Raw genomic sequence first — 21,255 nt, forward strand, 5'->3', positions numbered from 1 at the left:
CAACGTTATTTTTCTCATTTGCATTGAGGTCAACTTAGAGACCCTTTCAGTAGTATGGGAGGGCCCATCCCTTAGCAAATTAATAGCATCGTTGTGGGGTTACATCCAGAAAAGGCTGTTGATGATGGAAAGGTTAACTTCTTTCTGCTTTCCTCATACATGCTACAATGCAAAACGACATGTCTGACAGCTTCTGTTGTCTGAATGCCACAGGGACATATCAGTTCCTTAACCGGGATTTTACTAAATCATCCTTCTAGTAATGCTGATGGCAACACATTAAAGATCACATTACACCAGTCCTTTCACAACTTCATTGGCTGCCAGTCCAGGTCCAGGCCCGATTCAAAGTGCTGGTATTGACATTTAAAGCCCTAAACGGTTTGGGGCCAGGTTATCTGAAGGAACGCCTCCTCTCATATGTACCTGCCCGGACCCTAAGGTCATCTACAGGGGCCCTTCTCTGTGAGCCCCTGCCAAAGGAAGTGAGGCAGGTGGCTACTAGAAGGAGGGCCTTCTCTGCTGTGGCACCCAGGCTGTGGAATGAGCTCCCCAGAGAGGTCCACCTGGCGCCTACACTGTACTCTTTTCGCCGCCACCTGAAGAACTTTTTATTTTCTCAGTATTTTAACACTTAATTTTAAACTTAAATTTAAATTTTACTGTTCTAACTCTGTATTTTAATCTTATATCAATTTTGCTGCGTGTTTTTATCCTGGTTGTGCTTTTGATACTGTATTTTGTATTTGTGTTTTTAACACAGTTGTGGTTGTTCTATTATGGTTTTAATTTTTGTGAACTGTCCAGACAGCTTCGGCTATTGGGCGGTATAAAAATGTAATAAATAAATAAAATAAAATAAAATAAAATAAAATAAAATAAATAAAGCGAACCAGGGTAAATGCTCTTCTCTACTTTGGAAAGCATACAGATATGAAGCTGCAATTAAAACAATACTAGTGAACGGATCCGGCTTTGCACAGGTTGGGAAAAGCCAATAGTTTGATGCAGCGAAAACTTCAACCAAACCTTCATTGCTACCAGAGTCAGACCCATGGGGCAAAATCCAACAGGTCTAACCCTTGATGACAGTAGTCCAGGTCTACGTACAATTTACGTTGGGTTTTGCCCATTGTGTGACCCTGGCTTAATGAAGCCATGCCCACTGGCACCTAAGGCATAGCCCCTCCCATGGTACAGCCCTATCACCCTCTGAGGGAGATGTCTGCCCATGCCATTCTGCCCCAGAGCATGGACCACTAACTTCCCCTAACTTCAAAACCTATAGACTGCAATTACTTCAAATTAATCGATGCATTTTAAAGACAAAATCGCCCTGAAGCGCACATCCTTGGGGTCTCCTTAGTATGTCCACCAACTGGATCACAAGCTGAATATGAGCCAACAGTGTGATATGGCTGCGAGAAAGGCAAATGCTATTTGCGGCTGCATTAATAGAAGTAGAGGTTCCAAATCACGTGAGGTGCTGGTTCCTCTCTATTCGGTCCTGGTTAGGCCTCATCTAGAGCATTGCGTCCAGTTCTGGGCTCCACAATTCAAGAAGGACGCAGACCAGCTGGAGCGTGTTCAGAGGAGGGCAACCAGGATGATCAGGGGTCTGGAAACAAAGCCCTATGAAGAGGGACTGAAAGAACTGGGCATGTTTAGCCTGGAGAAGAGAAGACTGAGGGGAGACAGGATAGCACTCTTCAAATACTTGAAAGGTTGTCACACAGAGGAGGGCCAGGATCTCTTCTTGATCCTCTCAGAGTGCAGGACACGGAATAACGGGCTCAAGTGACAGGAAGCCAGATTCCGGCTGGACATCAGGAAAAACTTCCTGACTGTTAGAGCAGTATGACAATGGAGCCAGTTCCCTAGGGAGGTTGTGAGCTCTCCCACACTAGAGGCATTCAAGGGGCAGCTGGACAGCCATCTGTCAGGGATGCTTTAGGGTGGATTCCTGCATTGAGCAGGGGGTTGGACTCGATGGCCTTGTAGGCCCCTTCCAACTCTACTATTCTATGATTCTATGAACTTTCAAGTGTCTAGATTTCACCGTCTTGGTGCTATGGGACTGATGGACAGACAGGCTGACAGACGCACATCCTCTTTGATTATGATAGATAATAACTGTACATGGGTGGTACAGACTTCAGTAATGAGATGTAGATATATAGATATATAGATATATAGATATATATTGGGGTTAAGAATATAAGAGGAGTTCTACTGGGTCCACCCACCACCCTAACTAGAGGCGTCCAGGAAGGCGTCATCAGGGCACTAGCTATTGTATTCATAGTGTCGTGGTTAATTGCTGCTAATAGATCTGCTTACTATCATAAATTTCATTCATGATAAAGAATAATTGACAGGCACAGAGCTGGTGACCATGTCAGCATGTCCTGAATCTCCTTCTTACCACCACCATCGTCTGGGCCAGAGAGAAAGGCAAGTGAACAAGCGGGTGGAGAAGGCGAGCTATCCCAAGGCGTTCGGGTTAGTGGGCCCTCGCTGGGTTCACTAACCAGACGACAGCCCTTAGAACAGCCCTGGTGGAATAAACCAAAGGATCCTTTAATGCAACGTTTTATTCCCTGCAATGGCCAACCAGATGCCTGCAGGTTCCCCCTTCTTAGAATCACAGGATAGAAGAGTTGGAAGGGGCCTACAAGGCCATCGAGGGAATCTTGTTTGTCCCCCAGCAACTGGTATTCACAGGTAGGCTGCCGCTCCTTACGGAGGCTCCATTTAGCCAGCGTGACTAATATTATGTACTGATCGACATTTATGTGCCACCGTATCGGCTGAGAAGTCCTCAAGGCCCTGCACGACCATTCCAAACAGGAGCGTTGAACTACAGGTGCTCAGGTCAAATCCAGCCTCTGGCATTCCCGAGAAACCACACACACTTTCCAGCACCCATCAAGTGTTGGGCGTTTCCCCCACTTTGATGCAGTTTTTCCCCCACTCTAAAAGGTGAAAATGTCTCTCTGAATTCTTGGACACTAGCAATAAGAGCTTTAAGCTAAACGATGCTGGTGAATTGGTTCCTTTCGGGACTTTAAAGGTTAAAGACAATACCTTGAAGGCAATTGACAACCAGTGCAGACAGATGTAATATGGGCCCATAGTATGCACTGGTTAGCAGCTTAGCGGTCACGTTTTGCATCGATTGAAGCTTCTGGACACTCTACAAGGGTAGCCCCACAAAGAGTACATTGCAGTAGTCCATTCACAATGCGACGAAGGCACGGATAACCGTCGCAGCTGGTGCGCCCAGCGTCATCCATTGACACGGTCGCCTCCTTCCCTAGAGATTTGTATAACCCCCTTTCAAAGCTGTCGACGGTACGGTGAGAGTTGAAAAGTGGGGGCCAAGTTTAAATAAATCAGGAAGAAACTCCCGGAGCGATGGCAAGAAGACGATGATACGCTCAAATTAGTTGCTACAATAGATGTTCCTCTATTGGAACATTGAGGAAGCAATTTATATGCTGAATGACCATCGATGGGGCAAGCACATCATAAGCAAAGCAGTGATCTCAGCAGGAAGAGAAATCCAGGGAATAAACATTCCATCAGTATTCTGTTTGGTAACTCAGATTTGCAAGACGTGATATTGTCCCTCCAGTTAATCACTCTATTATCAGATCAGCTACTCAGAGAAGCAACATGTTTACAGTGCAACAGGTTCTGAGGGGTGAGAGAAATGTCGAACCTAACAGAAATGTCGAACCAAGTAGGAGACCAAAGGATCTAAATTACCTACCGTGAAGGATAGGTGCAATTCGGCAACATTTTGAACCTTCGTGGACTGGCGAGTTTGGGAAATTCTTTCTGATTGCCGGAGAATCTTATGACTGAAGCAGTTGCCCCAATTCCCCACTTGGGTTTGCACAGTGAGATCCCAGGTGGAGACAGAAAGTCGAGGTCGGAGTTCGCCATCCCAAATGGGCAACCTTGTGTTGCGTTGTCTCATAAATTCCTGGAGGAGAAGGCTGTCGAAGGCGACTAGCCCTGATGGGTTTGCACGGCGAGATCCCAGGTGGATTCGAAGCTAACGTGTTGCATTCTCTCTCCTCATCTTTCCATCACACTTTGGCAAGAGGTGGAGAGAGAGAGAGAGAGAGAGAGAGAGAGAGAGAGAGAGAGAGAGAGATTGGGATCTGCCCAGTAGATCTCTAAGTGATGTGCAGTAGATCAACAAGGCCACATGGCTCCCTGTTGTCTCCTAACTGCAGCAACGGAAAGCCCAAATCAGACTATTGAAGAACGGTTTGGTGGGAAATCCACGATGTGTGTGAGTGTGCGAAACAGGATTGTGAACCCACCTGTGGTGCTTTCGCACCTGGATCCCATTGGTGGACCTTCCAATACATGATGTAATGATGGCCACTAATTTGGAAGGCTTTAAAAGGGGGGTTGGATAAATTCCTGGAGGAGGAGGCTATCAAGGGCTACTAGCCCTGAAAGCTATGTGCTACCTCCCGTATCAGAGGCAGAAAGCCTGTGTGCACCGGCTGCTGGGGAACATGGGTAGGAGGTGCTGTTGCATCCGTGTCCTGCTTGTGGGTCTCTGGTTAACAGCTGGTTGGCCTCTGTATGAACAGAGTGCTGGACTAGATGGGCCCTCGGTCTGATCCAGCAGGGCTCTTCTGATGTTCTTATATTAACCATGCCTTGAGCCTTCATTGTTAGTGGTATAGATGATGATGACGACGACAATGACGTAAGCAACAAAGAATCAGACACACCTATCGAAGATTCTCTATAATCCTGAGTTCAGCATCACCAGGATGATCAGGGGTCTGGAGACAAAGCCCTATGAAGAGAGACTGAAAGAACTGGGCATGTTTAGCCTGGAGAAGAGAAGATTGAGGGGAGACATGATAGCATTCTTCAAATGCTTGAAAGGTTGTCACACAGAGGAGGGCCAGGATCTCTTCTCGATCCTCCCAGAGTGCAGGACACGGAATAACGGGCTCAAGTTAAAGGAAGCCAGATTCCAGCTGGACATCAGGAAAAACTTTCTGACTGTTAGAGCAGTACGACAATGGAACCAGTTACCTAGGGAGGTTGTGGGCTCTCCCACACCAGAGGCCTTCAAGAGGCAGCTGGACAACCATCTGTCAGGGATGCTTTAGGGTGGATTTTTGCATTGAGCAGGGGGTTGGACTCGATGGCCTTGTAGGCCCCTTCCAACTCTACTATTCTATGATTCTATGATCCACTCTGAACAAGGTAGGTATAGTTGGGCACACACCAACGTCCCACATCCCACAGGGACCCATTGCCAAGGGTCCTCTGAGCCTTCTCCTCCTCTTCCCCATGGCAACCTGCTTGTTCACCTTCCTCTCACCCTGGTCCAGACATCAGTGGTGGGGAGGAGGAGGAGGAGATGGATATGGAGATGGAGATAGATACCACAGTCTACTGGCTCACTGTCTTTTCCTGTAACAAGGAAGAGGAGGACCTGATGACAATGGTGGTGAGAAGGTAGGCTCACTGAGGGAGACGGGCCACTGAGGACATCTTGCCCAAGGGCCCTTGTAAACCTGGAACCGGCATTGACTCTGAAGAAATCCAGAACTTGTCAATAGCCTTTGGTAGACCTGTCCTCCAGCAACATGTAGGCAAAGTACTTGCGTAATATTTCACAGTCTGGCACGGCCCCAGCTGCAGCATGAAGGCAACTGTTGTTTGTCCTCAGCGGCTGGTAGCCTTTGGAGACACGCTTCCTCCGTTTTAATTACCGTGGCTGATCGTAGACGTTGAGTTTGCAAATCCCCCATGGATTGTTCTATGGGGCCATTGTACGGACAAGCGTGTCATCATCTTTTCCCATTTCAATCCCCGTCTCGCCTGGCCCCATTCAACAAGCTGGAACCAGTTCACATTCTCCATGGCTGGGTTTTCAACATGGCCAGGTTGCCTCATCCACCAGTCAAGGGGGTAGACGGCTGTCATGGCTGGTCTTGTTATTTTTACCCAACCCATGGGGCTCTCTTGCAGCACCAGTAACTCTGTTGATGTTCAGTATCACCCCAGAATCCTTTGTATGTGCTATTCTGCATGCAGTGCTCAAACCATGGCCCCTATACCATGCGTGAAGCCCTCCTTACCTACTGGTTTTAAGAAGCTATGGGGCAACACGGCCACGTTCAACTAAAATTAGGGAGGAGTCTTTTGTGGATAGAACTCCTTAGTGCCTGCTCGCATTGGACAACCTGACAGCTCAGTAGTTTGTCCCATTCAGTTCAATGGGACTTAAGAACATCAGAAGAGCCCTGATGCTGGATCAGAGCAAGGCTCCGTCTAGTCCAGCACTCTGTTCACACAATGGCCGACCAGGTGTTGACTAGGGACCCACAAAGCAGGATGTGGTGCAACAGCACCCTCCCGCCCATGTTCCCCAGCAACTGGCGTACATAGGCCTACTGCCTCCAATTCTGGAGGTAGCACATAGCCTTCAGGACTAGTAGCCATCGATAGCCTTCTCCTCCAGGAATTGATGAGAGAATGCAACACAAGGTTGCCCATTTTAGATGGCGAACTCTGACCTCAAGTTTCTGTATATGCGCTTCATCCCATGTACCTCTTTCCCTCGAATTATCCCCTACAGCGCTAAGCTGGCATTGTTGTTGCTACCAGGCTGCTAGATCCTTTGCATACCAGGAAATGGGTTTAAGGGGGGAAATGTAAAAAAAATCATTAAAAAATCAATGTATGACCCAATCCGATTCAAATTTGGTACGCTTAAAGCTCTCCTTAATACCGTTTACTGTGCCAATTTTGATGTCTTTCTCTTTAAAGTTTACGCAGATGTAAGCATTTGTTTAATTTGTCTTCAAATCCTGCTCCCGCGCCCCAGTGTCCGCTCGGAAAACAACAAACGATTCGCTCGAGAAGTAGTAGCAAAATATTGCACTTTTTTTGGTTATGAAGCGCAATTAAAGCAGGACGCATGGGAGCACTTCACAATAAAAGCAGATTGTAAGCTGGAAAACTTTGGAGTCCTTTGCATGCAATTCGCAGTGATTGCACAGTATAACGCTGGTGTGATAAAGCTCTACATCTGGGATCTCACTGCGCAAACCCAAGTGGGGAATCGGGACAATTTTATTTATTTATTTATTTATTTATTTATTTATTACATTTTTATACCGCCCAATAGCCGAAGCTTTCTGCCCGGTTCACAAAAATTAAAACCATAATAAAACCACCTACAGTCTAAAAACACAAATACAAAATACAGTATCAAAAGCACAACCAGGATAAAACCACGCAGCAGAAATTGATATAAGATTAAAATACAGAATTAGAATAGTAAAATTTTAATTTAAGTTAAAATTAAGTGTTACAATAGGGAGAGAATAAAAAGGTCTTCAGCTGGCGACGAAAGGAGTGCAGTGTAGGCACCAGGTAGACCTCTCTGGGAGCTCATTCCACAGCCGGGGTGCCACAGCGGAGAAGGCCCTGCTCCTAGTAGCTACCTGCCTCACTTCAACAGTTTCAGTCATAAGTCTCTCCGGCAATCTGAAAGAATTTCCCAAACTCGCCAGTCCACGAAGTTTCCAAACGTTGCCGAATTGCACGTATCCTTCACGGCACGTGATTTAGATCCTCCATTCCCCTACTTGATCCTCCTTTCTATTACGTTTATTCAGGCCTCACCCCTCCGAACATGTTGCACTGTAAACACAACAAGTTGCTTCTCTGTGCATCTGATCCAGTAGGCACGATGTCACGGTTTGCAAATGTGAGTTACCAAAAAGAATACTAATGGAATATTCATTCCATGGATTTCTTTTCCTGCTGATATCACCACTTGCTTATGATATGATTTCCCCATCGAAGGTCATTCGGCTTATAAGCACATTCAGCAATGTTCCAGTAAAAAAACCACTGATGTTTCGAACATATCATTGTGTTGTCCTCCCAGAGTTTCTTCCTTGTTTATTTAAACTCTCCCCCCCTTTTCAACCCTATAGGGACCCTCGCCGTACTGTCAACGGCTTTGAATTGGGGTTACACAAAACCACAGAGAAGGAGGTGATTTTGTCAATGGATGCCTTCGGACGACGCTGGACATACCACCTGCGACAGCTATCCGTGAAACCCCACAAGCAGGACATGATGAGAAAGATATTCAGTTGTAACCTGAATATGTTTCGGTGATGGCAAACCATTGACAACACACACACACACAGATATAGATATAAATATAGATAGATCAGACGTCTTTATATGGGTCTCTGTATCTTTTAACACACCCTGTGAAGACAGATGTCTTTGTAGCTTTATCAAAGAAACCACTAGTTGATGACGATGCTTGATTTGAGAGAGGTGTGCCACTGTGTTTCATCATGGCACAAAGCTCAAAGGATTCTGGGATTTCTACGATTCTCCTCCTGACCTACTCATTGGGATCAAGTGCGTGAAATGTCTTAGAATCATAGAACAGTAGAGTTGGAAGGGGCCTATAAGGCCATCGAGTCCAACCCCCTGCTCAGTGCAGGAATCCACCCTAAAGCATCCCTGATAGATGGTTGTCCAGCTGTTTCTTGAAGGCCTCTAGCGTGGAAGAGCCCACAACCTCCCCCGGTAACTGGTTCCATTGTCGTACTGCTCTAACACTCAGGAAGTATTTCCTGATGTCCAGCCGGAATCTGGCTTCCTTTAACTTGAGCACGTTATTCCGTGTCCTGCACTCTGGGATGATGGAGACGAGATCCTGGCCCTCCTCTGTGTGACAACCTTTAAAGTATTTGAAGCGTGTGATCTTGTCTCCCCTCAATCTTCTCTTCTCCAGGCTAAACATGCCCAGTTCTTTCAGTCTCTCTTGATAGGGCTTTGTTTCCAGACCCCTGATCATCCTGGTTGCCCTCCTCTGAACACGCTCCAGCTTAAATGCAGCCAAATTTTTGACACGTTCTCATCATCTTTTTAAAGCCATCTGATCTGGGGGGCCGTTGCCACATCTTGTGACAGCGTGAAGGATATAGTGTTTAGAGGGATGTTCTGCTATTTTTGATATTGAATTATAATGATATCTGCTCTCCTGCCAATCAATTTCCTTTTGTCTCTGAGATGAAGGAAGCTTCCAGAAGTCAGCACCCAGCACTACTGAGCAAAAGGCATTGTAGAGCTATACTCTCTTTAATGGATTTTTTATTTTTATTTTGTTGTGATAAGAAAAAAGACAGGACAAGCAAAGGGGAAAACAGGACACAATCTCTTCTAAGCGCTCCATATCGTTCAGTGTTTGACACATAGTGATTGCGTAGCAAAAGCTGAAACACCATCAAAGTTGGTGCCGGTCACACAGGTTCGGGGAGGATGGGAGAATCCCAAAGACAGGGTGCTACAGCAGAAAAGACCCTTCCCATCGGATGCACATGTGCAGGCGATAAAACTACCAAGAAGCCCTGATCTGTAGATCTCAATGAAAGGGCAGCTTGAGAGTTGACTCCAAAATGCATATATTAGGGGAAACTACACATATACACAAATGTGATTTTTTGGGGTGGGTTTTTAATTTTTAATTTTTTTTAACTCTCATACTGACGTGGGAACTGAATGGGATTGACCTATGGCTGAATACATGTGCAATTGCAGGAGAAGGCTATCAAGGCCTACTAGTCCTAACGGCTATGTGCTGCCTCCAGTATCAGAGGTGGTAAGCCTATATGCGCCATTTGCTGGGGAACATGGGTGGGAGGGTGCTGTTGCATCGTGTCCTGCTTGTGGGTTCCTGGTCGACGTCTGGTTGGCCACTGTGAGAACAGAGTGCTGGATTAGATGGACTCTTGGTCTCATCCAGCAGGGCACTTCTGATGTTCTTAACTGTGTTGGATTGCGTTAAAGTATCTATCGGGGATGCTTTAGGGTGGATTCCTGCATTGAGCAGGGGGTTGGACTCAATGGCCTTGTAGGCCCCTTCCAATTCTGCTATTCTATGATTCTATGAAGACTGATTCATTCATTCCTGAATAATACTAGCAAAAATTGCACCCTTGGCTGCTTCCCACCCACCCCTTTGGCTTTATCCCAAAGATCATGTCATCATCAACCGTCCCTTAAACACACACACACAACTAGACTGGACTGCGAAATGTTTGGGAGGAGAAAAAATTATCTCGATTCATCACTCATGTGATATGCATCCTGAATGCCTTTCTTAAAGCAATCGCCTTTGCATCCTAGATGTAGACACTTGGGTGTGTCAGGCGCTGTTCAGCATTGCACAACGGGAAGATCGTGGTAGAGGAAGGGACAAGGCGGAAAACACACCTCAATGCCACCCGGGAGCATGAGTAAGACTCTTACGCGGAGGAAAGTATAAAAGCTGGCTCGCCTTAACACCTGCATTCACACTGCCTCTCTTCTGGGACCTTGCTGCACTTTTGGTAAGTCCTTATCTCCTTGAAACTATCCAGAATTTGCTTCGAAATGGTATGATCTGGTTTGGAATCTCTGATGATATTCAAGGGCAAGGTGTGGGTGGGTGGGTGGGTTTCAAATCTTTTTGCTTCCTCCTTTGTTTTTATTTCGTTGTTTCATTTGCAACTGAAATTGAGCCGCTTGGCATTGAGAGTCATGGTGGTTCATCTGAAATTATCCTTGTCATTTCGAACCAGCCCTAGTCCGGATTTTTCACCTGAGACCTTACTCCACGCACCTTTGCCTGTTGAAGTGAGGCAAACGGCTATGGGTCTTAGCTTATTCTTCAAAGGGGCATCATAGAATCATAGAAAAGCAGAGTTGGAAGGGGCCTACAAGGCCATCGAGTCCAACCCCCTGCTCAATGCAGGAATCCACCCTAAAGCATCCCCGACAGATGCTTGTCCAGCTTTTGTCAATGCCTTTGCAAACGTCTCCACCAACTTTCAACGGGAATCCACTTTCTTAGCTTTTCCGTGCCAAATGACACACCCTTTTTTCACTCCCCCAAGCAAGAAAGGATCTTTAATCTCTGATTCTCTTAGATATGCGTTGATTTTATCACCTGTTGCCTTTTTCCTGTTCGTCGGTAGCTCGGTTTTATTCCTATGCAAATGTGTGCCATTTGACGTTTTACTCAATCAACAGATGGAAACTTGTAGCGTTCTTTGAGTAAGGTTTCTTCACACCAGTGGTGGGCTTCTGGTGGATCTTTGTGGGTTGTGACTCACATGACCACGGGCCACCATAGCCAATGATGAGGGCTAATGGAGAGTGCAGTTGAACGACATCTCAAGGGACAGAACATATCTACTCCTGCTTTACTGAGGTGGCAGCTCAACTCAGAATGAATAAAGCCTAATTCTCTGCACTCCAAACTGATCTAGGAGGCTTTGAGAACCCTCCCCGTTCTTCTCTTCATCTGTGGTTCCTCCTCAACATTTGTCTCCTTGTTTCAGGTCTTCCCAAACCCTCGGTGAGATGAAAACTCAACTGGAAAAGGCTTTGGAGTGCGTAGTCGATATCTACCACCGGTACTGCATTCTCGACCCTCAAGATGACTTTTTACAATTCAAAGAGTTCAGGAAGCTGATGAAGGAGCAGGCCCAACCTTTTATCAAGGACACCAAGCCCGTAAGTGGCTTAGGAAGACCCTGGCTAGTTATGTGGGTCAGGGGGGTGGAAGACGGGTGACCCTCCAGATGTTATTGGGCTACAGCTCTGATCATCCAACCAGTGGTTATGCAGGCTGATGGGAATTGCAGTCCCTGAGAAAAAGAAGGTGGTGGATAGAACCACACACTGTCCTTATCCCACTGTTAGAATTACTGTAGCTAGAGATTGTAGCTAGAGATTTTGACGCTGGGTAAATGTTCAGTGCATTGCTCTTTGGTGTTTATCTGTAACCACTGCCTTCTCTCCACCCCCACCCCCATGTATACATAACCTATTTTTAATATTTAGTAAATCATGTAGCATGATTTTAGAGATTCCTTCCTTTCATACCTCCCCTGTGATGTCTTATCATGAACCTTCCCTTCTTGTGTTAGGATTTATATAGATAAACGGAGCTCCTGACCCAGCCAGGGAAAGATGGCGAAGAGGGTAGTGGTGACAGTACCTGAGCTTGGATACAATTAGTTATTTATTAATACTTGGAAGTTGCTTAAGTCATACGGACATGGGACATGTCACATTGCTATTCACCCAAAGGTTTGGAGTCCTCAGATGCAAACCTCTTGGTTCTAGATGTCACAAGAATCCGGTTCTAAGTGTTACAGGAGTACTGAATTCCTCTAGCCTTGAGTTATAGATGTTAGAAGAATTAGGATCTACATGCTACAAGACTCAGTTCTAGGTATTGGAAGAATGCTGAATTGTTCCTTGAGTTCTAGATTCCAGGTCTTACAAGAACTAGGTTCTAGGTATTACAAGAATGTCCAGTGAAAACCCAGTGCTTCTTTTAGCTATTTATACAAATAAGGCCACAAAAGCGATTTACAGTTACATCCTGCTTGTGGCACGTTCCTAATATGGATATCCTTCTCTGTTTCTCCTTCTTTGATTTATTTGCAGTCCAACCTTGATGAGGAGGCTTACATCAAACAGCTATTTCAGCAAGCAGACACGGATCAAAACAACTGCCTCAAATTCACAGAGTTCCTGTATGTGTTTGGGGAAGCACTTAACGACACACACAACCGATCCCACGACCTAGGTGAGGATCATGGCCACAGCCACGGTCCACCAGGACATAGCCATGGCCACGGTCCTCATTCATCAAGGCAATGAGTCCATCCTCGGCTGCATTGATTCCGGGCGACACAGCACAAATGTGCACCCAAAAAATAGCATTAGAAGGGCATCTCATGGGAATCTCCGCCTTTTCATTGTGGGTCATAAGAACAATAAAAGTTTCCTGAGAACTCTCATATATCCTTCTTCTGTGTTTGTGGTAGAATCATTGGCAGAAGAGAACCAGAAGGTGATCAAGTCAAGATAATCTGCAACAGAGAACAGGGTAAATGTTTATCAAATTATGCACCCTTTCTTCCTCTGTTATGATAATAGTCAGTTCTAAAAGTTTTGTTTTAGACAAAAGTTTTTTTCCCCAGGGCTTACCTACGGTTGGGGCCTTCCAGATACAAAACTATCACAGAGCCCTGATATTAATGTCTAGGACCTAGAAAAAAGCACATTGCTTTATAAGGAAAGGGGGGAAGTCAGATTAACACGAGCAAGGGAAATGAATTTAATCCAAGACGATCAGAAACTTCAGGTGTAGCTTTTCTTCCCTGGAAAACGTGCCCACTGTGCAGGAAAGAACGCAAAACGGTGTTTCACTAAAGAGCTGTTTAGCGCCAATCAGCCTTTTTGGATTTGCAGCTTTTTATCCTGCAGCCCTTAAATCTGAACTCTCTTCATGGCTGAGCCCAAGAAAGTTTTATACCTGAACTCGTTCAGGCCGGCCAAAGGTTTCTGGTAGACAAAAGCGGGAGGGCAGACATTTGGGCTTTGCCAAATGGAAGATATGCCTCTGGTTCTCACAGCCTCGGACACTTGATTCAAATCTTCAGTTTGGGGTTTCATCTCCTCCAAATCTTCCACCACCAAAGCTAAATCATAATGTTCTCAAGCTGCCTACAAGGCAAAATCAAAGGTGTTGTTGTTATTATTATTATTATTATTATTATTATTATTATTATTGATTCATGAATGAATCCCCTAGCCAATGGAGTCCTGTTGGTTGCATTTATTGGCCTTCTGATATTTTAGATGATTGCTACTGCACATGGGGGTCACGATCCCCCCCTCTCTCCCAGTGCAGCCTTAATCCACTACCACTGCATCCTCCATTAACTCACAACTGTGTTGAGCCTCAGTTAAACAGAAGTTGGTATCTACACAGGTTCATTAAACAGGGCTATATACAGCTCTTTAGCAGTGCTACCTAATACAGGCTTGCAATAGGTTTATTAAACAGGGTTATATACAGGTCTTTAGCAGTGCTCCTAACACAGGCCTGCAACAGGTTTATTAAGCAGGGTTATATACAGCTCTTTAGCAGTGCTCCTAACACAGGCCTGCAACAGGTTTATTAAACAGGGTTATATACAGCTCTTTAGCAGTGCTACCTAATACAGGTTTGCAACAGATTTATTAAACAGGGTTGTATACAGGTCTTTAGCAGTGCTACCTAATACAGGCTTGCAACAGATTTATTAAACAGGGTTGTATACAGGTCTTTAGCAGTGCTACCTAATACAGGCTTGCGATAGGTTTATTAAACAGGGCTGTATACAGCTCTGGTGGCCAGATATGTTACAGCATGATTATCCCTAGATAACATTCCTCTTGGCTTGTTTTTTGTCTTCCTGGGGAAAGATTTTGGAGTGCACAGCTTCTACGTCCAATCCAGGATAGTGAACCCTGCATTTTTCATTACCGTGTTCTGTAACCCAAGCTTTAAAAAGAGAGCCGTTGTTACTCTATCTTTCCACTAGATGGCGCCCCAACATAAGCTATCATCCCTCCTTGGGCCGTTTCATGTTTTTAATGCGCTGCTTTATTGTTTAGTTTGGTCCAGGAAATGTTAAAACTACAAAGTCAACAAAAGCCTCATCCTGTATTGGAGTAGAGTCTATTGGGTGTGAGCATTTGTTATATAAACGTTCATATTCTACAGAATTCTTTGCCCCAATAAAAGCAGAACATTGGAGAAGAGGAACAATTTCTGTCATTTTAAATTCCCTCTTCATCACAACAGTTAAAGCTGCAGGAGCTATACCAGATTTAAAAGAGGGCAGGGCACCTGCAGCTTTAACTGTTGCGATGAAGAGGAAATTTAAAATGACAGAAATTGTTCCTCTTCTCCAATGTTCTGCTTTTATTTGGGCAAAGAATTCTGTAGAATATGAACGTTTATATAACAAATGCCATATATACAAATGGCACCTGCTGAAATTCCCTTTTCTATGCAACTGTTAGAGATACAGGAGCCCGGTCCTCCTTTTCATAGGGTCACCCTATTTTAAAAGAATGTGATATATAGAGATATAGATATAGATATAGATATATAGATATGATCAAAATGATGCATATTTCTCGAGGCCTATTGGAGGCACTTAAGGGGTCGGAAATGCTTATTTAAGTCCCGGTCATCTTTTGCAGAAGTTCGCTTCTTTGATGCAAAAGAAAACGTGTTTTCTCCCGGATCAGGAAGGGGGGGGGGGTGGCGCCGAGGTCCTCCGCTCCATCAGGGGGCGCTGTGGCCACCTCTAGGGAAGGCAGGAGGGCGGTGGAGGCGAGCAGCTGGGCCAGGCTATGGCGTGGGCTGGAGGGTAGCAGAGGCAGCGGCTGCGGCGTGACTCCGGAGCCTGCCCAGGTAAGGGGGCTGCGGGCGTCCATGCATGCATGCATGCAACCAAGCAAGCATGCACGCGTCATTTCTCCACCCACCCACCCTATTTTAAGTGGGGCTCTCATTTCCCTAATTCAACACCCCCCCTTTCTCTTGTCTGCCCCCCATTCGAATCAAACCCGGGTCTAAATTGCTGCATTCTCACGTTACTTTGCGAGCAGTCTCTCTCTCTCTCTCTCTCTCTCTCTCTGTCTCCTTCCCAGCTTCTTTTTTTGGGGGGGAGCCCTCCCCATATGTCAGCCTCCCCCCCTTCCTCTGTCACAACCCCCCCAACTTGGGGCACCCACACCTGCACAGGCCCACCCCCCCAATTTACCTCCATAATTGAGGCCTCAGTCATTTCCATTTCTCTCCCTCTCCCCCCCCCGTCCAATTTACAACCACCTCTCCTCCCTCTTTGCTCTTCCACCTCCACTACAGACCCCCCCACCCCACCCCCACCCCACTGATAGGTTTCAATTCTCTGTTCTTACTGTCTCCCCCAAATCTGCCTCCCCCTTCCAGTGCTGGGTTTTTCCACCCCTCCTTGCTGTGTTGTTGTGAAAGGAGGGCTTCCCTTCCTTTCCCCCTTTCATGACCCCCCACCCCACCCCAAATGCCTCCTCTCCCTCTCTTTTTCTAATTCCTCCTTAAACCCCCCTCCTCCTCCTCTGACAATCCCCCCCCCGTCAGTCCCATCTCCCCCACCCCAAAATTAGGAACCTTATTTACTTCACTGCCTCCCAACCCCAAATCACCCTGAAATGAATACTTCTACCCACCCTGTGCCTCCTTTCTCTGTAAAATTTCCTCCACCCCCCCCCAGCATTCGTATCCCCCCACCCTGTTTTATCTGGAGACCCTCCCCAGTCTTTCTCCACCACCCCCTCCCCACACAATCGCTCCTTCCTGCTTATATAACAACATGGACCTTTCACCTGTCATTCTTCATCCCTAATACACCCCCCAAGCCCTATTATTTTTCAACACCCCCCCAATCCTGCCCCACTATTCCTGCTCCCCCCCCACGACTTACCCCTCTGCCTTCCTTCTTCTTGACCCTCATATCTTTTAATAGATCTCCCCCCCCCACTTACTCCTTCCTGACCTTCTCCTTAGAGTAGTCATGTAAACACATGCCGCTTTAGAAGTCTATTTGGACTCTTAATTCCTCCCTTACGCTCCTGATGTCATCCTACACCTCAAATTCCCCCCACCCCAAAGCTCTGCTTTCTCTTGAGTTCTTCCCCTTGTTTTTAATAGCAACTCTCATGTCTTCTTTTCACTTTAATTCCCGACACAAATGCTGATGCTGTCTGACTCCCTCACAATTCGTTCCCAAGATCTGATTCGGAAGTGACTGACCACCCTCAAAATGGTGCAGAGAATTCCTTGGCCCCCAAACCTATTTCCTCTTGAGACACACACACACGCTCGGATAAAAATCCCTTTTTTTCCCCCTGGCTGGGACATGGCGTGCAACGCATCTTGGTTTGTTCCCAAATTTTAACAGGGATATCTTTCTTCTAAACTCCCATCAGTCCGTCCGCTCGCTCATCCGACCTTTATCTTTGTAAGAAAATATACAAATCTTTTTGCTTAATGCTGAATGATTTCTTTGGCACCGACACTTTTCACAAGAATATTTTCCTCTTCCTGTTCTGCCCTTCCAAATGTGGCTGCTTCAATCAAAGCAATGCAATGGACTGTGGGTTTTATGTTAAGTCGTTTTATTGCTGTATTCTACCTTGTTGATATAGTGTGGGTTAGAAATATTTTAAGAAAAAAAACAAATAAGTATTCTCTGCTATTCTGGACACATACACAGTGAGACTGTTTTTCTAAATTCCAGCAGGAATGCAGAACGTTTTGGTGAATGCAAACCAGCTTGATTTATTCAAAGCACAAAACTTTGGTTGTGTGTTGTGCAGATGGCACACAACCAAAAGAGAACCTCTGTTTTCAGGAGAAGTCTACCTCTGAATATCACATGAAGGGGACATGCAACAGGACTCGCTGGACCATCCGGCCTCTTCTTAGGAAACCTGTCTCCCCTCTTCTGGCTACTCATAGAATCATAGAATCATAGAATGGCAGAGTTGGAAGGGGCCTACAAGGCCATCAAGTCCAACCCCCTGCTCAATGCAGGAATCCACCCTAAAGCATCCCTGACAGATGCTTGTCCAGCTGCCTCTTGAAGGCCTCTAGTGTGGGAGAGCCCACCACCTCCCTAGGTCACTGGTTCCATTGTCGTACTGCTCTAACAGTCAGGAAGTTTTTCCTGATGTCCAGCTGGAATCTGGCTTCCTTTAACTTGAGCCCGTTATTCCGTGTCCTGCACTCTGGGAGGATCCAGAAGAGATCCTGGCCCTCCTCTGTGATAACTAATGGGGCCTCCATTATCAAAGGCAGTCTATCCTTGAATGGTGGGCCCCTGTTAAAAACAGGATTCTGAGCTAGATAAAACTCTTGTCACATCTAGCAGGGTTGCTTATTTATTTAATTGGTTCCCTGCCTTTCTGCCAAAGAATGGCGCTCAAGGCGGCTGAGAGTGAAATCCGGGAATCTGAATTGAAGCATAACAGAAAAACAAGTAATTAAAAACACAAGACAAGGAGATAAGCAGTAAGGTGGATTTGATTTAAATCAATTTGATTTAAATCATGATTTAATTCACTACTCAGAAAGACTCGATTTAATCGTGTGACTTCCCCTCCCACAAAAAAAGTGCACTCTTCCTTGCTATATTTTACACAACTCAGAGTTACCAAAGACTCGTTCTTGCTGGTATAATCTTAATATTTACAACCAGATGAAGGTTTCATTTTCAGAATAGCAACTTTTCAGATTAGTTTTACAGTTAAAAAAATGACTGATTTGGTTGTACGATTAGAAACACATCATAGATAGATAATTATGAAATTATTGCGAGGTGAACTATCTCCAGTTTAATAGGTTAGTCATTCATATTTGGACAACTTTTCAGCTGTACTTTATTGAAAGGAGAAAAATAATCTTACAGAAACCTCTGGAAGAGCATGACATTGCGAATGGATTAATGGAATTCATTTACCCCAAAATTTAAACAGCCTCATGCTACATAATTAAAAACTAATCCTTATTTCATGATGAATAACCTTTGCACTATAATGTATCTTAAATAGAAAACTATCTTTAGATACATTTTTCCTCAAAAAGCATTTTATTAAAAAAAAACGGATTTAAAGTAAAAAAAATCTGATTTAAATTTTAAAAAATTGATTTAAAAAAAAATTAAAAATCATTGATTTTTATCCACCCTGATAAGCAGTACTATTTAATTAAAAAACAAATCGGCAGCACATCAGCTGATACGCCAAATAAAACGGTTCTTGCCTGCCGGCGGAAGGACAACAGAGAAGAGGTGTTATACCCAGCCTGGGGGCCACCACCAAAAAAGGCCATATCTCATATACTGCTGAGTTTGTATTTGGGGAAGGGGGGGGGGACTAAAAGGAATATCATTTTAGCCCCCGCCACATCAGGCTTTGCCTTCAACGCTGGTCCCGGACCAACTGCAGTTTCATTCTGTGTAGAGCAGAAGTGATGGGTGAACCAGATAGGGCAGGTGTTTACGGATGTGGGCAAAGGTGTGGTAACCAGACTTTTGCTCTGTTCCCAGGTGTGGGCATGCGTCCCACTTTCCTTTGACACTTCCTTTCCCACGCCCTCTTTTAATTTCGGTCCTTGGTTTTAAACCCACTAGCCCCGCCTATCACTTCCTCATAACCAGATCAACATCTGGCACCTTGAGGAACTAGAGTTGTCGCACTTTTAGGTCACCACACCTAAAAGTGGATATTATAGAGCTGGGAAAAGTGCAGAAAAGGGCAACTCAAATGATTCAGGGGCTGGAGCATCTCCCCATATGAGGGAAGGTTACAACATCTGGGATTGTTTAGCTTGGAGAAAAGGAGGCTAAGGGGAGACATGATAGAGGTGGACAAAATGATGCATGGTGTGGAGAATAGGGGGATATTTTTCTCCCTCTCTCCAAATGCTAGAACCTGGGGTCATTCCATGAAACTGATGGGTGGGAGATTCAGGATAAATAAAAGGAAGGACTTCTTCACACGGCGCAGAGTTAAATTACGGAACTCGCTACCACAAGATGTAGTGATGGCCACCCATTTGGATGGCTTGAAAAGGGAGGTGGATAAATTCCTGGAGGCGAAGGTTATCCATGGCGGGTGGTCGTGTGCTATCTCCACTATTTGAGGCAGTAAGCCTGTGTGCACCAGTTGCTGGGGAACATGGGTAGGAGGGTAATGTTGCGCCATGCCCTGCTTGTTCATCCCTGGCCGATGGCTGGTTGGCCACTGTGTGAATCGAGTGCTGGTCTAGATGGATCCTTGGTCTGATCCAGCATTAGGGATGTTCTTATGTTCTCAATGAATTCTCCCCTCACCACCTGGGCTTGATCTCTTTGGTTCTCTTATCCCCATTCCATCTTCCTAAATCCTATCTGTGGACACCCACACCCACCCCTCTTCTGAAAGAGGTACTGACACACACACACAATAATAGAGCTCTGAATTTCTTAATTGATTCCCACACACACACACACAGTGTCATTTCACTGTCTGACACCAGATTAACAACTGGCCCAGCTGTTCTAACGTCTCTGTAGGCAGCTGCACAGAAATGTGGGGTGGGGTGGGGAGGGGAGGGGAGGGGAGGGGAGGGGAGAAGAGAGAGCAGGGACTCCTTGTCTTTCTTTTGCAGCTGTGTGTAAGTTTATTTGTGGGTTCGCCTTGCGGAGAACCCATGCCACTTGTGTGCATGTAGCGCCTGCTCTTTTTCGTTAGTGAATCGCAAACTCGGTGTGTGCAGTGGTGTAAATAGGGTTAGGTTTTGGACCCACGGTCTAGCCCCTCCAGCAGAGGGTGGGGCAGGGGGTGGCCAAATCCACCCAGAGAGGGGCAGGTGATGAGAGCATCAGGTCAGCAGAAGCAAAGTCCCAGTTTGTTCCTGTCGTCATGATGGCGCTCTGCTTTATGGAAAATTGCACATGTTCATATATAATCGTCGTTGGTAAACTGTGAATTGCCCAGACAGATTCAGCTGTTGGGTGGTAGAGAAATGAAATGAATAAATAAAAATAAACCAAATCTCTTCTAAGCTACAAAGGCATTGCTGCCTGATTGCCTGGAGGGAATCCTCATGCTCGCCCCAGGCGAGTGTTTGTTTACAAGCCTGGGCTGAAACATCTCAGAAGTGGGTCGTTTATATCTGGATAAATCTGGGCTGCACCTTCTGCTGGGATCTGGCTGCACTTGCGATTTTGGGGAGGGGGGGATTATTTGAGGGATCCTTGCTGTCACCAGAGTCTAGCTCAAGGACAGCGGCAGCTGGCGTTGTATGTTATGTTCTGACTTCATTAGCCTAATCTACCTCACTTGGTTGTTTTGACGCTATAACGGTGGTCTTTAAGGGTGGGCAGAAAGTAGATCTCCAGATGTTTGGGTTCCTGGAGGGGGTTCACATCTGGAGGGAGTTCCTGGAGGAAAAGGCTATCCATGGCTACTAGCCCTGATGGCTTTGTGCTACCTCCAATATCGAAGGCAGTAAGCCTATATACACCAGTTGCTGGGGAACATGGGTAGGAGGGTGCTATTGCACCATGTCCTGCCTTGTTGGTCCCTGGTCGACAGCTGGTTGTCCACTGTGTGAACAGAATACTGGACTAGACGGACCCTTGGTCTGATCCAGCAGGGCTCTTCCTATGTTCTAGGATATCTTGATCCATCGATCCTCTGTTTAGAGATTAATCAGTAACGTCGGCCCTGATTAATGAGAAGTTAAGCCATAAGGTCTCACGTTGAGAAAGAGAGAGTTGCCACTGTGCTATTCTGTGCCTTGTTCAT

General features: G+C 45.7%; 3 protein-coding genes across 3 annotated transcripts in view; 2 read left to right on the plus strand and 1 right to left on the minus strand.

The window, feature by feature from the left end:
- The window catches only part of SLC27A3 (solute carrier family 27 member 3), a 270,600-nt gene that overhangs the window by 48,003 nt on the left and 201,342 nt on the right, over positions 1–21,255 (minus strand). The window lies entirely within an intron of this gene.
- LOC134412168 (protein S100-A9-like) lies at positions 11,419–12,774 on the plus strand. The gene is made up of 2 exons (XM_063145993.1): positions 11,419–11,583; positions 12,526–12,774. Exons 1-2 carry the CDS (start codon positions 11,431–11,433, stop codon positions 12,739–12,741), a joined length of 369 nt encoding a protein of 122 aa, XP_063002063.1. The 5' UTR covers positions 11,419–11,430; the 3' UTR covers positions 12,742–12,774.
- The window catches only part of DENND4B (DENN domain containing 4B), a 56,197-nt gene continuing 50,189 nt past the window's right edge, over positions 15,248–21,255 (plus strand). The window contains exon 1 of the mRNA XM_063146020.1: positions 15,248–15,334. The gene's annotated coding sequence lies outside the window, so the exon portion shown is untranslated. The remainder of the gene's footprint in view (positions 15,335–21,255) is intronic.

Source organism: Elgaria multicarinata, chromosome 21, assembly GCF_023053635.1.
Source record: "Elgaria multicarinata webbii isolate HBS135686 ecotype San Diego chromosome 21, rElgMul1.1.pri, whole genome shotgun sequence".
Lineage (NCBI taxonomy): Eukaryota > Metazoa > Chordata > Lepidosauria > Squamata > Anguidae > Elgaria > Elgaria multicarinata.